Source organism: Mustela lutreola, chromosome 9 (genome assembly GCF_030435805.1).
Source record: "Mustela lutreola isolate mMusLut2 chromosome 9, mMusLut2.pri, whole genome shotgun sequence".
In the NCBI taxonomy this organism is placed as follows: Eukaryota; Metazoa; Chordata; class Mammalia; order Carnivora; family Mustelidae; genus Mustela; species Mustela lutreola.
The window spans coordinates 66,664,992-66,683,501 of NC_081298.1; the positions used below are offsets into that span (position 1 = coordinate 66,664,992).

Genomic DNA, 18,510 nt, shown 5'->3' on the forward strand with positions numbered 1-18,510 from the left:
GTGTGTGCATGCGCGTAAAGGCTGCCCAGCCAGAGTGGGCGTGAGGGCCGGGGTGGCGCTGGCGCCGGGGGCTCGGGGAGGAACCCTGCGGCGGAGGCAGCAAGGGCAAACCAGGGCTCACGGGACCTGACAGGGTATCTGGAGTGGAGAGTATTGATTGGATGGAGGGAGAGCTCCTTGGCCCATTTCCCACCAACCCAGGGCGGGGGAGAGCCGCGCAACGTGGAGAATGCCCTCAAGTCTCCCAAGATGTAGGAACATACTCAAAGTTTGGTTGGTTTCGCATTTATTCTACGTAGGTTCCTTGCACGCAAGAGCCAGACTTGGGGGCCCTTGTGTGTGGGTGTGTGTGTGGGGGGATGTCTAAAATTTTTATTGCAGACTCCTAGAAGAATGGTGGAAATCTAGGTACCCCTCTTGCACCTTTGTAGGAGCAAACATTCCATTTTTTTTCATAGTATAGTGACATAGGGTGTGCTCTCTAGTGTGTGTAAATATTGAAAAATAAAACTGTTTCAGAATGAAGTACTATAACAATTGATACCCACTGCCATCTTTAAAAAAAAAAAAACGTGAAGTTTGTAACAGTAGGAACAATGTCATCTTTTTTTCCCCTCCAGTTTATATTTTCATTCTACTTTTCCTACAGAAATTCATCCTCATCTATTTTTATGACTGGGTTTTATATATCACCTTATCATACTTCCCTCCAAAAGCTATGTATATAAAATGAATTACTTTTTTAAAATTTCCTGTGGCCACAGATTCTGTTAGAGAATATTTTGTCTGGATTTGTACCATGACAACTAGTATACAATTAATCAAAACAAATGCTATTAGGAATTTTAATAGATACTAAGAAAGCAAAAAATAAAGCTTAATTGGAAATACATTTCTTAATGAGATGAAGATATTTTCCTGCCCCAGTTAGTTCCTATCTCAATAAATGAATGTTACTGCTAGATGAGGTCACGCCAGCATTAATTTGTTCATGTGTGTGTATGGGTATGTGTGTGTGTGTGTGTGTGTTTTAATAGATGCAAGAGCTGAGCTCAGAAGCCTTTTCACTTAAGTACAAAGGAATATAAGGAGTTTGTCAGTCGATTTTATAAATTTCTTTTGAGTTACATGCCTAGGATCCTATGGGTGGGTCATTAAAAATCTGTCTGCTGACAAAAGAAGAGACCCTTCGCTTAAATGAAAGCAGAGAATCGGAAACTCGTGTATTTGCCCAGTCAGCAGTCATTCCTTTCCTCTACACAGATATAAGGATTTATTTATTTATTTTTTTAGATTTTATTTATTTATTTGACAGAGAGAAATCACAAGTAGATGGATAGGCAGGCAGAGAGAGAGAGAGAGAGGGAAGCAGGCTCCCTGCCGAGCAGAGAGCCCGATGCGGGACTCGATCCCAGGACCCTGAGATCATGAACTGAGCCGAAGGCAGCGGCTTAACCCACTGAGCCACCCAGGCTCCCCAGATATAAGGATTTAGATGGTAGTTTCATTGCACCATACATTTTTCCCCCTCAAGTCAATGCACCATGGTAAGGTTTGGGATGGGTGAGGGGTGTGCCTTTCCCTTGGGAGGTGGTAGACTGTGAAATGGGAAGTAGGAGGGGAACCAGCAGCATCCCTGGACCGTGACCTCGGACCTCTGTGAGCTCAGAGCTTACAGGGGAGAGCCCAGGTGGAAGTTGAGGGCTCGTCCTGTGAGGCTCTTAAAATGACCCGCACCCAAATCATGCCCTGTGATGATCCTCCAGTATCCCCAAGATCTCCTGCACCCTGGTTTGTACTAGCCCACGGCTGAATGAATGATGAGCCAAGGAAGGGAAACAGTGGGGCAAGGGAGAACGGAGAGGTTCTGAAAGTCTCTTTGCAGGAAGGGGCAGGGCTCTGGTGGAGGGTCCTCCCTGAGGAGTGGCAGCCTGTCCGCATGGTCTTTCTGTGGAGGGGTAGCAGCAGCAGTGATCTGAGCCCATGCACATTGGCTGCGGTCCATCTCCAGACCAGGCTCTTCTCTCAGAGCTTGCCTTCTCCTTTTCGTTCAGCCTACTTTGAGCTCTCGAAAGAACTTCCTTCTCATTCTTCTGTGCAGGGCCTCTGCAGGCCAGCGGTGGGTGGGGGTGGGGGTTCCCCACAGAACAGTCAGAGTGGAGAGAATGCCATGGGGCCAACCAGGGCCGGAGAAAGCTAGAGCCGCTGACAGAGTGTGGCTACTTGGCTGGCTTGCCTTTCCTTCCTGTCCCAGGGTGTGCTCGTTTGTGGGGCCTTGGCTGACCTCTGTGGCACATGTGTGTCAGTAGAGGAAGGCCCCCTCTGGACAGATATGGTACCATGAGCCCATGAGGTGGGGGACACACGAGAAACCTTTGTACTAAGACAAAGGTTCCCCTTCCTCTGGATTGACACAGCCCAGTGCCCAGGGTTGTGGCTTGGCCATGGGAAGGTGGGCTGTATCTCAGCTCCCACTCGCTCCTCAGCTGGGCACTTGGGCACGCATACCTGCATGACCAAGTGGGGCACACCCCTGCCTTTGAACAGTTTCTTCTCCCTGGAGCATTGTCCTTCGAGCTAGATTAGCCAAATCCTACCCATCCTTTGTGGCATTGTTCAGATGCCACCTTCTTTAAGAACCAGGCTCCTCCAGCCCACCATCATCTCTCCCACCTCTCTCATTCTCTGGCTTCCTGTCATGCCTTCAGTCTGTAGACGTTAATCACACTGGACATGATGGGACCAGGTTAACCCTAGAGCAGTGGTTCTCAACTGGGGGCAATTTTGACCCCCAGCGGATATTCGGCCATGTCTGGAGACATTTATTATTGTCACAACTAAAACAGGGAGCCTGTTACTGGCATCTAGCGGGTAGAGGCCAGTGATGCTGTTAAATATCCTACATCGCCCAGGACAACCCCCTACCCCCCACTCCCCATCTGGCTCAAAATATCCACAGTGCTAAGAGCAACTCTGGACGAGATGCCCCAACCCCTCGTGGTGCTAGAACAGGGCTGTTTTCCCTCAGGAAGTGGAGAGATGACTCCCTTTCCTGCTGAGGTTGTGCACGTGAGAACTCTACCTCTTGCCGTGTCTCCCCAACTCCCAGGTTTAGGTCCATCTCCACATCTTTCTCCACAGACAGGTTGGGAGCAGACGCCATGATACATCCTCCATTAACGCTTGCCAGTCCCAGGTTCCAACTCATTTAATCCTTTTTTCTTTCGCCAAATGGGAAAGCCCTGGTGTGACTCAGAACACTTGGCTCCAAGTGACAGATACCCAATTTAAATCGACGTTAACAGCAACTGAAAAGCTTTAGGGATGTCTCTTATTTCCAGTAGATCCTGGGGCCAACAAGGACTCACTTCTCTTTCCATCTCCTTCCCACCTGTATCTCCCTGTCAGTGTCTTATCTCTTCTTGGCTCTGCTTTTCTCTTTGTAGGCTTTTCTCTCAAGCAGCCTTTCCCCTAGGGGAACAAGATGGCCACCAGCCACGGTGGATATACAGTCCACTTGCTCAGAGCTTATCTTCCAGGAGCTCTAGCAGAAGTCCCAGGTTTGAGACTCATTGGTCAGGCTTAGGTCACGTGCCCACACAGAAACTAATCATTCAGACCAGGAGACGGAATGCTCTGAGTGGCTGGTCTGGATCTTGGGTCCACTCTTGACTGGAAATCAGCCCCTTTGAACTTCATGGACCAAGATAAGGGAACACAGAGCTCCCCCAAAAGAAAAGCAATGGTGAACACACACAGTGCGTATCACTGGAGCCAGCCTATGACCTGGCCCGTCTGGGGTCTGCCCCACTAGTTTATGGTACATGTGCGGATTATGTCTGAACCCTACTGGTGGACATGCCAAGGATGAAGTGGAGATCCCTCCTCCGTGTGATCAATTCATGCCCTAGGAGAGTCTAGAAATTAGTATCCAGAATGTTAGCCTTCCTAATGAGGCTTTGTAATGGAACATAAGCACATCCTTATCCAAGAAATGTTCTGCTGATGGTGAGATTATAGGCTTTAGGGCAGGTCAGTGGACAACATATTTTCAATTCAAGAGGGCTTTTGGAAGCCCAGAAGAAGAGTAAGTAGGTATCCATCCAGCCTCCCATGTTTGGGATCTAAACATCCTTGAGGTAATTTCCTAGTAATTTATTTGTGCCTGGGATGAGCAGAATCAGGTGGGGGAGATATTAGAGGGGAGCCATAGATGAGGAATCACAGTCAAGGTGCCTGGGTAGAGAGGAGAGAGCTGGTTGTAGGCAGCAGCCCAAAGGAGCTCTTCTCAGAGCTACTTTTTCTCCCCCTCACTTTTCCTCCCCCTTCCTGATTCCTCCGTTGCCATGACAATTAATGATGCTCCCTCCCCCTCTTCCCCTCTCCTGCTAGCTCTGGTCCCCAGGCCCAACCTCTCTGTCTGATCAACCTCCCAGGGCTGTTGCCTGCCTCCCTCCACCTCACCCAGCCTGGGCACCCAGCCTCACCATCCACCCCCAACCCACTCTCTTGCCTCATTTCCCTTCTTCCAGGCCCCTGCATTACCCCTGCTTTAATCCTGATCCAGGCTTGAGCCACATTCCCATCTTCCTTCAAGCAGTTGTATGGAAATTAGATTTTTGCCACTCTAACTGGATTTGAAATGCATTAAGAGATCTGTCTCTTGAAACACCTCAAGGCAAGACAGTTGTGGAGGGCAGAAGGATCCCTCGCTGCAGCTTCCGTTCTTAAACAGTGCTGGAGTGAATCCCATTCTATTTTTGTACTAGGAGAGCTTTCTGTTTAAAGAAATCCCCTAGCCAGTGTCTGAGTGAAGCAGAGACTCTATCATAAAGGAAATCACATCTCAAGCTCAGGGACTGTGAGCCAGTGGGTCCACAGTATGGCTGCAACAATTAAAAAACTTAAAAAAATAATAAAAGAAGGAGGAGGAAAGAAAGAAAGAAACCAACTCCATTCACTATCAGCAAATATCACATAGAGAGCCTGGATTTCCTGCCTGACCTTGAATGGACACGGGGTCAGCATCCTGACTTGGTGAAAATGGGTGGGAGGGAGGGGAGTAGAGGCTGCCTCCTTCCTGCTGGCCCATCATTTCCCGTTAGCCACACCTGGGCAGCTTCCCTGTTTTACCTGCTTCACATGGGCCCTCCCGATATCCCAGTTTTTTTTTTTTTTTTTTAAGATTTATTTATTTATTTATTGGACAGAGAGATCACAAGTAGACAGAGAGGCAGGCAGAGAGAGAGAGAGAGAGAGAAGCAGACTCCCCGCTGAGCCGAGAGCCCGACGCGGGGCTCGATCCCAGGACCCCGAGATCATGACCTGAGCCGAAGGCAGCAGCTTAACCCACTGAGCCACCCAGGCGCCCCCCGATATCCCAGTTTTTGACTCCGGCCCTAGCTGATCTGTTTGGAGCATCAGGACTGTCCCACACTGTGTGGTTCGCTTAGGGGAGTTATCTGAAAGCAGGTGAGCTTTCTTTGCTTTGCCACGCTTCCAGAGTCTTCCAGTCAAAGTTCATCATTTTTTAGGAACCCACGCCGTCACGTACTGAAGTGGGCTGGGTGGGAGAGTGCGGCGGGTGATTTGGGTTTGTGAGGATACAGAAATCACCAAAAGTGAATGTCAGTGAGAGTGAACTCTTAGGTTTCTCTCTGGGTCTGACCACCGCCCTCTGCTTTCATATGCCTGCCATTGTATCCTGGTCTGCACAGAGCCCAGCATGGCTGATTGTAGAGAGGAGACCCCCCAGGCCAGCTGCAGACTCCCTCACCTGACTTGAGGGACCCAGTAGATGTTGGGTCGGGTCCAGATGAAGTTCTCCAGGGCTTTGAGCGTGTATCTCCCTCTCACCTCTTAGGAAAATGGTGGGATGCATGGACCAGGTAGGCTAGTGAGAGAGGACTTACATCCCTGTCCCCCCTCAGAGACATTTTCCTCTACAGCCATTGGTGGGAGGAAATGAGAGACTGGGTAGAATTCAGAGGTAGCTTTTTAAGCCCATACCTTTGAGGCTGCTACCCCTCCGTAGACACAGTTGAAGAGACCCAGTGGGTCCACACCTTACCGTTTGAAATACAGTCACAGCACTCTTCGTGTGTGTTATCCAGGTAGCTCTGAATCTTCACTCACAAACCCAAGCCCACGAGACATAGATTTGGGTTTTTCTTATAAATCAACTTTTGGCTCCTTCTCCTTGCCATACCTAGTCTCTGCCACCTTCAGGCTGAGTTAGCTCAGGCAACTCCTGAACCTCTCTTCCTGGGTTTTCCCAGATGCAAAGTGGAGATAGTCACAGGGCTCCCTGGGGAGGGGCTAAAATGTGATGACATGAAGTGCCCTGGACAGGGCAGAATCCCCAGGGAGTTCTGAGTGAGCTTGCACCCCTCCCTTAGAAGCCTTCAAAGAATGCTTTAGCTCAAGGAGCCTCTCTCAGGTTGCCCACTGCATCCTTTCCTTTATTGGCTTGTTCATTTATTTGTTAAGCACCGGTAGGTCTCCAGCAGCCACACTAACAGCCAGCGCCCACATTTTGGGCAGGGTGCGGGGGAGAGAAGAGAGGCTCCATGTTTGGGAGGTCCCACCTGGCCCTTCCTCGGCTGGAGAACAGCTTCTGAAACACCCCCTCCCAGCAAACCACCACCCCAGCCCCGCCCCCTGGCAAATCCAGGCTTGCCTTGCTCAGCACTTTCTGGAGGGCTTCCTGGTGGCCATCTTCCAAGGCCAGCTCTCTGCCCTAAGACCCTACAAAGGCTCCTTTGATGAGAAGTTTGGGGGAAAGTGACTGTCATTTGATATAAGAGAGGCTCAGAGGGGTAAAAAGTGTAACTTTATTCTCTTACTTGGGGATTTTTCTAGCCCAGAGAAAAATGATCAGCTGAATGGGGCTGGGGGTAGAGCCCTAGAGTCAGAGTTGGAAAGCCTGAGGTTTCTCTTATCCCTGTGATTGGCAGCTGGCGAGCCTGGAGCAGGGCCCGAGGGCCTGGAACTGCCCGCTACTCAGACTCCGCTTCTAGAGCTGGCAGGTGGGCATGGGCACCCTTGGCCTGGAGAAGGCCTGTCCTCCCCTCAGATCACCAGACGCAGGCTCCTCCACCCCTCAGTCTGCTCCAGGGGCCCCCACACCTTTTCAGAGGGCACAGAGCCCACTGCCCTCTCTCTGGCTGCTAGGGTACCTGGGGACATGTTCTCTCTGAGGCTGGGATTGAGAGGCACCCCACACCCCAAGGGTCTCCTCCATCTCCCTCCAGCCCCGGCTGGGGCACCTGCTGTGCTCAGGGGGACCTCGGCCATCGTCGGGGTGGAGGGCACATTTGGTTTCAGTTCTGCTGTCACAACCGTGAAATTCTCTATTAAGAAATTAATAAAATAAAAATTATAATAATAAATAAAATTAATAAATAATAAAATAAATAAAGTGAAAAATAAATAAATAAATACTAAAATAAAAAAATAATAATAAAAATTTAAGCCTAGGTTTTGAACACAGGACCTGGCATTGTCCTTTTGCCTTGGGCTCCACAAATTGGGAGCCTGTCCCCTCTACTTCTTGTGGCTCTTCAGGTCAGGTGTGTTTACTAGGGCCTCTCACGTGAATGGCTCTGCATTTTCTTACCTGTCACTACAGCCCTGTGAGGGGGCTCACCCCACCCAACTCAGGGCTGAGGAGAAGGCTTCTGTGAGCATCTGTCCTGTGACTGCACAGGCCCCTTGAGGCCACCCCTTTGTTCTCCTAGAGGAACAAAAATGCTACCTGCTGCCAGGATCCGTAAACCCTCCTGCTTCAGTGTGGGAAGTGCACAAGTCCAAAGCCGATCCTGCTTTTTGCTCTGAAGAGCTCCCAAACCCTTTGAGGGTGCTTAATAAATACTGACTAGTGAACCTCAGCTGCAGCTCCTTTGGCTAATTAAATCCAAATAAGTCACAGACTTTAAATTATGCAACGAGGCTTGGCCAAAACAGCTTAAAATGTGGGAGCCCTAGCTTTTCTGCTATGCCCTATGGAAAAATCCCATCTTTTAATCATGCTTAACCTTCCTGAAGGAACAGTGGCAACCTTTAAATAATGAATGAATGCATATTAGCAAGATTCTCTCAAGCTACACACACGGAAGCTAGATCAAAAAAGGGACAGAGGCAGAGACAGGCCTGGGGGCATTCTGGAAGTTTCTGGTAAATCCCTGTCTGCCGGGAGAAATCATTTGGTTCCTCAGAAGCCCAGAGCATGGGCTCCTGAAGGCACAGAGGGAGGAGGGGCAGCCGGGCCACCTGGGCTGTGCCAGATGTTGGGGGAAGCTCCTAGGACCTTCCAGGGGCTCCAGACTCAGTTGTCCTCTTTCTCCTTCCCATCTGGCCTCCACACCCCCTGCTGGAAGGTCCTCCAGGCCAAGAGCAGTAACTTCCCCACAGGTTGAATTGAAACCCATCCCCCAGAGTAGTCCTTTTCGTAAGAGTCATTGGGAATATTGTCACATGTGGCTGTAACAGTGGGTGAGGGCTGGCAGGGCCTGGGATGTGCCATTTCTAAGATGCCCCAGGCAATGCTGAAGGGGCTGGATCACTAGTAGCAAGGATTTAGGTTTTGTAATGCATGCAGCTGCCCTTTGCAATCAGCTAAGGGACTTTGGAAGCTACTGAACCACAGATCAGATCAATTAAATTAGAATTTCTGAAGTCAGTCTCTAGGCTTTTGTCCCTTTTTCCCCCCACTGAGTTAGAGTTTATATAATTTACAGGTCATCCAAATGAAGCCTGGAAACCTTAACTTGTTGGCAGCCACCTGCTAAGGTGGGATTAGAAACTGGCAAGGCTGGGAAGTGACCTTTGGAACCAAGCCTGTCCCCGCTTCCCACCTGCAGATCCCAGCAGTCTCTTGGACTCTAGTAATATCTTCGGGCTTGGGGTTACAACCTGCGCGATTCCATCCGGGGCTTGGGGTTACAACCTGCGCGATTCCATCCGGGGAGCAAGAAAGAAAGATCCTTCCATCGTTTCCTCCCAAAGCCTGCCTGAAACTTTACTGCTAGTGTTGCTTGTTGTGCCTAAAAATCGGAATGGATCTGTGTAACGGGTTACACCCTCAATCTTTAGCAGCTTGGTGCGTGGGCTGACCAGAGAGATGGGGATGGGGACGGGGGGGGGGGGGGGGCGCCACTGGGCTCCCTTCTGTGAACTCTGGGACTCAGGATGGGGAGGGACTCTAGGAGCAAACTTGTCCCTTACAGCTTTGCTAAGGGCGCTGGGCACAGAGGGGCATACCCTTCTAGTCCCCAGGTCCCAGGCTGGGCTGCTGTCCAGATGTGTTAAGATCCTGGGGCCTTAGGCAGAGGTCAGGATGAAGGAAGAGCTGTTCCAGCCACGTGTCCAGAGAAAACCATGGCCTTCCTGCTGTGGTAAATGAAGCCCAAGGGCAGTAGTGCCATAGTGGGCCAGGCCTGGATTGGCTACACCCGTGCCCCACCCCATGTCTTACCCCACCAAGACTGGCGTAGCACGGGGTGAACGCAAGCTAGGCCTAAGTCTACCCATGGTAGACATAGTTATTTGCTTATTCAATATCCATACCTCTCTCTCCCCACACTGTCAGAATCCCAATTTTATTCAAGGCTGCAACAGCGCCCAGGTGAAAAACTTATCTCAGATGCCCTGCAGCTAGGAGCAGACCCCTCCCTGACCCAATCTGACCAAAGAGATGTTTCTAGAACACTTTTATTTATTTATTTAAGATTTTTTTTTTTTTTTTTAGATTTTTTTATTTGACAGATCACAAGTAGGCAGAGAGAGAGGGTGGGGGAAGCAGGCTCCCCGCTGAGCAGAGAGCTAGATGCTGGGCTCAATCCCAGCACCCTGGGATCACGACCTGAGCCGAAAGCGGAGGCTTTAACCCACTGAGCCACCCAGGTGCCCCTAGAAAGTTTTTAAAAGCAGCCACTTCTTTTCCCTGTCTTTTCTGACCTGGAGTTGTGGATTTGATACTTGGAGCTACAGCAGCCATTTTAAGACCATGAGGCTGAAGGCCGTGTGTGAGGAGAATAAAAGCTGAGTGCTAAGAAGGTGGAGCAAAAAGCAGCCTGGGTCTTCTCTGATTTCCTAGAGCTGTTTTACCGGTCACGGACTGCCTTAATTGGGTTTTCTTAGTATGTGAGAAGCATAAGCCTCTATCTGGTTAAGCCACTGAGGTTGGGTTTATCACTGAATGCAGTCCTCACACTCAGGACCTTAGAATGGTCCCAGATTGAAAATGGAAAGAGGAGGTCAAGGCAAGAACAAGGTTACCATAAAGGAGGTATTTTTTCCCTTTTTTGGAAGGGAGTTACTCACTCTGTGATCTTCAGGGATTCCATTTCCCAAGGGATTAATTTCATATTCCTCGGACCAACATTCAAGACTATAAAATTTGTTCCCATATCAATTTTCCAGGCACAGTACCCTTTACACCATTTATTGGAGCAGGAATGATCCTTCTCGTTTTCCTCCATCCTCTGTACACACTCCCACCCTGATCTTAAGTTTGTGTGAGTTTCCTCTCCTTTCCACTTGTCTCAGGCCTACCTGCTCTTGTGGGTTGCTCTTTTGAAAAGTCTTCCTCTCACCCTGGGCGGGCTCCAGGGACCTCTCCTTCTTTGATTTCCTTCATCACTGAGGTCTGTATGCTGACAGTGTCTTTACATTTTCATGTACGTTAACCTCATCCTGCCTGCAAACCTGCGAAATCCTTCAAGGCAGGGTCTTGGGAGCATGGTTGTGTAGCAAGGTTGTGTGTTTGGGAGTCAGACTTAAGATCCACGATGGTCTTGGGTAAGTCATTTAACCTCTCTGAGCTTTGTGACCTGGAGATCATATGCATGTCTTCCTCCTAGGATTTTGGCGAAGGTTATCTCCATAAATATTTAGCAAAGTACCTGGCACATTGAAGGTGCTCAAGAAGTTAGATGTTGTCTTGTTAACTGCTTGGTAATCCTCACCTGTGCCTTCTTCCTATCCTGTGCAATTCTCCCCACTGTGGTCTCTCCCCCTTCTGATTTTCTGCTCTGAATTTGAACCAGGAGAATTCTGCCAGGTTTGGGAAGTGACCGTGAACTGTCTTCATTTTCCCAGAGGGCATACCTTAGGCTACTGGCGTCAGTCTTTGGTCACAGGAGGAGAACTAGGAGGGAGATTTCATGCCCATTGTTAAGGATGTGATGCTGCTTAACTGTTCAAGGGAGTTAAGTCTTTCTTTGAAGATTTATAAGGAAAATGCACGGATCTTAGTCCAGTTCAACAGGGCAATGAACTAAATGGTTTTATAGCACATGGTATTTTTTACAAACTCTCGAATCCATCTGCTATAACAAGTCAAATCCCGGGGCCCTAATCTTTTTGATACCCTGATTTCCTCCTCCTTTAACCTCAATCCCACCCCAGGATCCTGGGTCAAATACAATGACTATGAGAACTGACCCATAACAAAAACTATCATTCAAAGTTTCATGAGAAATGACAGCTTTGTTGCTTTCAGGTAAATATCGGTCATGTGCACCTATAAATGGGGGTGAATGTGTTGATTTGGGTGGAAAATGAGAAGTCACCAAAGCTTCCATGGCACGCTAGTGTGTACTGACCCTGAATCTCAGACCGATCTTCTTTTCATGTGTTTTCACAGAGTCTCCCTCGCAGAGCCCGGTGAGACAGAAGCTTATTTTTTCATCCCTCTTAAAGGCCCACCTCTATGTCCCAGAAAAGGAAGGGTCATTACAGACTTGCCTGATTATACTACTGCCTCCACCCTCATTCTGTTTGCTGCCTTATCCCCAGGGCCTCCTGTGCAGGCGGCAGGTTGCAGTCCTCCTTCCTGGTTGGGCAGGGTCAGAGCGGCTGAGGACCTGCTAGCCGGGGTGTGTATGTGAGAGGAGGGGTCGGGTCTGTGACGATGGTGGAGTTGAACTCCTCGTTACATACCTATCAGACACTTCATTTTGTGTCTGCTCTGAACCCTCTGGTGTTCAAAGTCTGTTCCTTTTCGTTGCTGCTGCCTGTGTCTTTGGGGCTGGAGGGTTGTGTCCATCTCTGCACTGGACAACTGTTTATTTGCTGTGCGTCTTTGTGTGTGTATACACGTGTGCACGTTTGTGCATGCATTTGGGATGTGAGGGTTGGACTGTGTGGCCCATGTTTGCTTTTTGTTTTTATTTTTCCTTCCTACTTTCCATTAATGCAGCCCTGCCCTCTTGCTCTGGTCCCAGTCAGGTGTTTGAGCCCTCCTTCCCCAACCCTCCTGGGAGCAGGTGTGCTCTGCCCCATGGTAGGGATAACCTTTACCCATCAGACCCTGAAAGGCCTTTCCTGGGCTCCCTGGAGCTTCAGCAGCTCTCTTTGAACTGTCTTGAGGGCAGGCTCCCAGCTGCTCGGGCCCAGTGCTAAGTGGACTCTTGTCCATGGCCTGGTACTGCTATCCTGACATGTCTGCAGAGCTGGGAAGAGCCTGGGGAGGCTTGGCTCCTGCATGAGTCTCCAGTTACTGCTGTAACACAGTCCTACACACTTAGTGGCTTAAAGCAGCTCAGATTTATTCTCTTACAGTTCTGGTGGTCACATGTCTAAAATGGCTTGGCTGGAGCTACATTCTTTCTGCAGGCTCTAGGAGAACATTCATTTCTGTGCCTTCCCTAAAGGCTACCTGCTCTACTTGGCTCATCCCAGCTTCTGCTTCTGTGGCCACATCCCCTTCCTTCTCCTACTGTCACCCTCCTGCCTACCTCTTGTGAAAAGCCTTGTGATGACCATTGGGCCTGTAGAATAATCCAGGCTCATCTCCCCTGTAAGGTCTTTAACTTAATCACCTCTCCAAGTCTCTTTTGCTCTGTAAGGTAATATAGCAAAACATCTGGGCTTTTGGGATGTGCACTTCTTTGGGGGGCTTATCCACAAGCCTACCACAGCACCCCACACCTCAGAGAAGATCTGTACAAGTGAGGAGATGTGGTAGATCCCAAACCAACCTGGTCATAGTATGATTTCTAGGATTCTAGAAACCCCAAGCTCCTTCACCCTCTAAATACCTACCTAGATCGGTCACTTCTGAGATCCTCCCCTCAGGGCCCAAAGCATCTTCATCCACACTGAGAACTCAGGCTTTGTATAAGGCCTAAACATGGTTCGTCACACTAAAATGTAAATGGTTGATAGCAGAGCCTTTCCTAACAGCAAGCTCTGACTGGAGGGAGGCTTGTGTGAGGGAAGGAGGAGGGAGGCAAGCCAGGGGCTAACTTGGATTGTGTCGTAGTAACCCGCTGGCATGGGGGTTCCCAGTGATGGAGGGAGCAAAAGCACCTAGAAGTAGGACCATAAAGTTTTAATCAAACAGAGCAAAATGGCCGCAATGCAGAACAGGTAGTGCTTGGAGAAGAGAAAGAAGATCATCTCCTTGGTGACATAGATTATGTGTATAAAGATGAAGCAGTACAGGAACATGGCAAACTGGTTCTGGGGGAGCAGGAGGTCCTGGAGGCCTCCCGAGAACTGTGGGGGAAAGAAGAGAGCTCTGCTGGCCAAACCATGCTGCTTGGCAACCAGGCAGGTCTGGTCTCAGTCCTGTTCCCGTCCCTTCCAGAATATGACCTCAGGCAGGCCATCTTCCTCACCTGAGGGAAGGGTCACCATGTCCCCCTCACAGACTACAGGAGGAAGAGTGGGCCAAGAACGGAAGCATCCCTAGCAAGGTCATGGGCACATAGAGGGACCTCCTAGGTCTTTACTTCTTCAGTCTGCCCTCATTCCTCCTGAGTCAGGCACCAGGCGACAACATTCTTTCTCTGAGTTCTCTGCTGCCTCCAGTCACAAGCGTGCAGACTGTCTCTGACTCTGAGATCCCCAGATCTGCATACCTGTCCTCGGAAATGTTCTCTGGATGGCTTGCCCTGACACTCAGCCTTGTTCTCTGCACAGTTGCTCAATGAGAGGGCACAAGTGCCTGTTTCTGACTGTTTTTGTCCTGGCACATGTCTCAGGGGTTATTCTGTGGCCTATTGGCCAGAGGTTGGGTCTCCCTGGTGGACAGGTGGTCAGAGACAGGTGATAGGACTTCCAATATTCCACAGTATCGAGCCTGGGGAAAGCAGCTTGAGTCGTCTGGCTGATTCTGCCTGCGCATTGCTCATTTCTGAAATCTATGCAATTGAGGTCCAACAAGCCCGCATTTTAACTGTAGAAAGCATCAACGTATAAGTATAGCGAAAGCTGACAAAACTATTTTGATCTGTAGTTAAGAAGGCATCACCCATGGTTTATTCTCTAAAATATCTTTTAAAATCACGCCATGCCTTTTGTAAGCAGGCAGATGGCTGGTACCGGGTTACCCTAACCTAGCGAGAAACAGACGCACAGAGGTAGTTTCCAGTACAATGAAATCTCCCCACCCATTCATCTAGAAAAAGAGAAAGTGGGGAGGGGGCTTAAACATCACCTGCCAGTAAATGCACAAAACATTAAACAGCTTTGTAAACGATTACCAAAGACCAGGGTTGTGGACACACCATTGTTTGGACAACTATAGAAAATGTGAGGGCAAATCTATAAACCCGAGAGGGCAGAAAATGACTCCGGTGATGCCATTTCTAAAGTGAATACCAAGGCAAGTTGAAGACCAGAGGAGGAAACCCAGGATTCTAGCGGGATGGGGTGCTGCGTGGGTGGTCTGCCCATCTACTGCGGCTCCCGGTCTATTGGCTTCTGCCCACAAAAGCGGCCAGCATGCGTTTTCAGCCTGAAATGCTCATGGGTGACAATTATGATTTTGACAACCAAACATGCATTTGTGTGACCTTTTAGACTTTTCACCACATTTTCAGTGGTCTGTCTTTTGAGCAGAAGACAGCAGATAAGACTATACACCAAGGGTTTCCAGCTCATCCAGCAAGAGTAAGATTTTCAAACTAAAAAAGGGAAAACAAATATGGTTAGAAGGAGGCAGAGAGCAAAGGCACAATATCTCAACCTCGGGTGTGTTAAGTATTTCAGGCTCCGACTCCTGACACATTTTACCCCACGATACTGAGAACAATGCCCCAAGCTTGGAAATGGAACTTACTAGAGAGGGAAAAAAAAAAAAAAAAAAAACTCAGGAAATGTGCCAGAATCTTAGAGACAAGCAAATATTTTCTAGATTTTTAAAAGGAGGGGGAAAATGGATGGATTCTGGAGATATCAGTTCAGTAAGCTTGATTTGGCTTAGCAAAACCATTCAGTGTATAATTAAGCAGGTATTGTGTGAGCAAAAAAAATTGTTAAAACCCAGCATGTGTTCATTGAAAACAAATCATGCAAAAACCAATCTCTTTTTCTAAAAAAAAAAAAAAAAAAAAAAAGGACCAGTCAATTAGGGAAATGCTATAGGTAGTATAATATCTTAATTCTGGGAAACCATCTGCCAGTGTGTCTCAAGATAGTTTTTTGGACAAGGTAGAGAAATGTGAGCTGGATAAAATGTAACCCAAGGGTGCTGATTAATGGAACATTGCTAACCTGTAGGGAGATCTTTTAGTGGTATTTACTTTAGGTCATATCCTCCTCAACAATTATAGCAATGACTTGGATAAAGGCAGAAGGCAAGTTTCTCAGAAGTGAGGATGACTCAGAGCTGGGAAGCATAGCTAATACATTACATCCCAATAAAACTGAAAAGTGATGAATGTAAGTTGTTGCATTTGGGTCAAGAAGTGAATTGCATGAGTACATAAAAATGGTAATAGCTAACATTTATTGAGTGCTTACCTAAATGTGCCAGGCTCAGGGCAAAGTGCCTTGCATGTATGCTCTCCTTCACTCCTCACTGGGACCCTATGCGGTGGGGACTACTTTCTAGATGCGCAAATCTAGGCTCAAGGAGGATTCATCTCTTGTGCAATATCACGCAGTTTATACACAGTACAGCCAGAGTTTTAACTCAGGGCTGATTTTAAAGCCCAGGCAACATGCTTTCAACAATGGCATCTTTAGGCTATTTAGGACTTAGAGTGGCCCTGGCCTCACAGTGCTAATAAGCCCTTCCCATCCCATGTGACAGAAAGTAGGCTTTCTTATCCCCTCATTTAATACACATCTCCTGGCTGGAGATGCCTCCGTTTTAGTTGGCAACAAGGCAGAGCAATCCCACGGAACAAATGCGGCTCTGACCCCGGGAGATGATAGTTTTATCCAAATCCCTGGGCGGACTGCTGTCCGTCTCCTCTTTTTTTTTTTTTTTTTTTTTTAAATTTTATTTATTTATTTGACAGAGAGAGATCACAAGTAGGCAGAGAGGCAGGCAGAGAGAGAGAGGAGGAAGCAGGCTCCCTGCTGAGCAGAGAGCCCGATGCGGGACTGGATCCCAGGACCCTGAGATCATGACCTGAGCTGAAGGCAGCGGCTCAACCCATTGAGTCACCCAGGCGCCCCGACTCCCGTCTCCCGTCTCTTAAGCGAGATACAGAGAGAACTAGAGAATGCTGGAAAGCCAGTCACAGAGGAAGCGGTGAAGACTTTCCCGGAGAAGGAAAGCTGTGGGCAGGCGGAACCGGGGTTCCGAGGCCCCTCCCAGGGTCAGCTCTCCTTCAAGAGTTGATCTAGCTTTGCCAGGACGCTAAGCTGGATCAGGGAGGGATGCAGGCCTGAAGCAGCTCAGTGGGCTCCCCCTGGAGGGCAGGGAGGGGTTCCCCCAGCCCTCCGGGCGGAGCCTGCGGGCCTCTTGCCAGCACACCCTACTTTTAGGTCACCTACCAGGCGGGGCGTCACCTGCTGCTGCAGCTGCTCCATCACCTCCTCGTGCTGCCGCTGGCGCTCGTTCTCCTCGTGCACATACTTGAGCCGCGTGAGCTCGAACTCCATGCGCACCTTCTCCAGCTCCATCTCGGTGTTGCGCTCGGTCCCCGGGGTCTCCGGGGCGGCCCGAGCGGGGGGCAGCTCCCCGAGTTCAGGCCCGTCGCCCGCCTGGCCCTTGGTGGTGGAGCCAGCCTTGGAGGACCCGGACTTGGGTGGCCCTGGGCAGCCTCCGTTCTCACAAGCTTCCATCTCCTCTAGGTGGTCGTGGGAAGAGTCTGGCTTCGGGGACTCTGCCTCCTGGAGCAGTGAAGGGGAGATTTAGGGGACACTGAGGAGTGCGCCTGGGGCTGCCCCTGCCCCACCCTGGGTACCTCCGCAGCCTGCCGGCCACCACGGACTGGACGGTCGTGGAAGAGAGCTATGACCTGTAAGGATCTAGGCTGAGCTCTAGCCAGAGGTGCACTCACCCGGAGTTAGCAGGCCCTGAGCGTCACAGGGAAGGGGAGGGCACCCTGACATGAGGGAAGGGTGCCCTCAAGTTGCAAGGAGAGGCTTGAGGAGTTGAGGCAGAAGTCTGTCTTCCTGGTAAATTTCCCACCCCCACTCTAACTTTGAGATAGTCAGAAACCCAGTGTAGGGGACCAACACAAGGGCTATGGGGGAGCAGGGTCCTATTCGCAGAGGGAGGACAGGGCCCTGAATGGGGAGGGAGGTGGTAGAGACCAAAGCCAGCCTCAGATGATTTCACAATCTTACTAAGGGCTACCTGGTCCCTGGTGACAGCTGGGGGGACGGGGTACATGTGACTTGCTCTTTTTAGTAGCTCTCTGGGATCCCCCAGCACTCAGCTCCTATCACGTGTCCCCATGACACCCTCCTCCCCACGTAGGGACAGGCGGGGGCAGTGAAACAAGGTATCCACCCCCGCCCCTTACCAAAGAAGCCCTTGATTTCCCTTCAGACATGGGGTCATCAGGTGCCGCCTTGGGGAAGGTTGGGCAGCTTTCTCCTGCTCCCCGGGCTTCCATCATTTCTCTGTCCTCTGCTGCCATCCAGAAAACCACAATGCTGCCAATTGGGGCCAAAGGACATCTTTGAAGGTACTAACATTTGGTTTCACCAGATTCCATAGTCGGGCCACCATCACAATCCCCTGTCCTCATAATAACCCACATTCTACTAGTTGCTAGGGCCCCTTTGGTGGAGGCTGTGACACACCTTTGAGGCCCATTGTTAGGAACTACACGATGGGCCTTTGCCACTGTAGGTACTCCTTTAGACACTAGAATTCCACCACTTGAAATCCAGAGTTCCGGCATCTGAAATCTCCATTGGGTCCCTCTTTTAAAGGCAGACTGCATCAGGATGAGTTCAGCTAGCTCCACAAACCTTGTTGGAGGCTAAATCGTCTCTCCCCCCAAATTCCTATGTTGAAGCCCTAATCCCCAGTGCCTTAGAATGTATTACCTTATTTAGAGCGAGGGCCTTTCTAGAAGTGATTCAGTTAAAATGAGGTCATTAGGGTAGGTTCTATCCCAGTATGACTGATATGCTTGTAAGAAGAGGAAATTTGGGCACGGACCTGCACAGAAGGAAGATGGACTGAATGTAAGGGAGAAGACGACCATCTACAAGGAGAGAGGCATGTATCAGTGTTCTCCAGAGAATCTATCTATCTATCTATCTATCTCTATATTGTTTTGACTATATATTGAATATATTTGAAAAGAA

The 18,510-nt window shown here is 49.5% G+C and overlaps 1 protein-coding gene across 1 annotated transcript; it reads right to left on the minus strand.

Annotated features, from left to right (window-relative positions):
* Nucleotides 1-13,314: 13,314 nt before the first annotated feature.
* On the minus strand, nt 13,315-17,916 carry TMEM247 (transmembrane protein 247). Its single transcript, XM_059134353.1, has 3 exons — nt 17,715-17,916; nt 16,738-17,076; nt 13,315-13,503 (listed from the first exon to the last, which is right to left on the minus strand). Exons 1-3 carry the CDS (start codon nt 17,829-17,831, stop codon nt 13,315-13,317), a joined length of 645 nt encoding a protein of 214 aa, XP_058990336.1. The 5' UTR covers nt 17,832-17,916.
* Nucleotides 17,917-18,510: the final 594 nt, after the last annotated feature.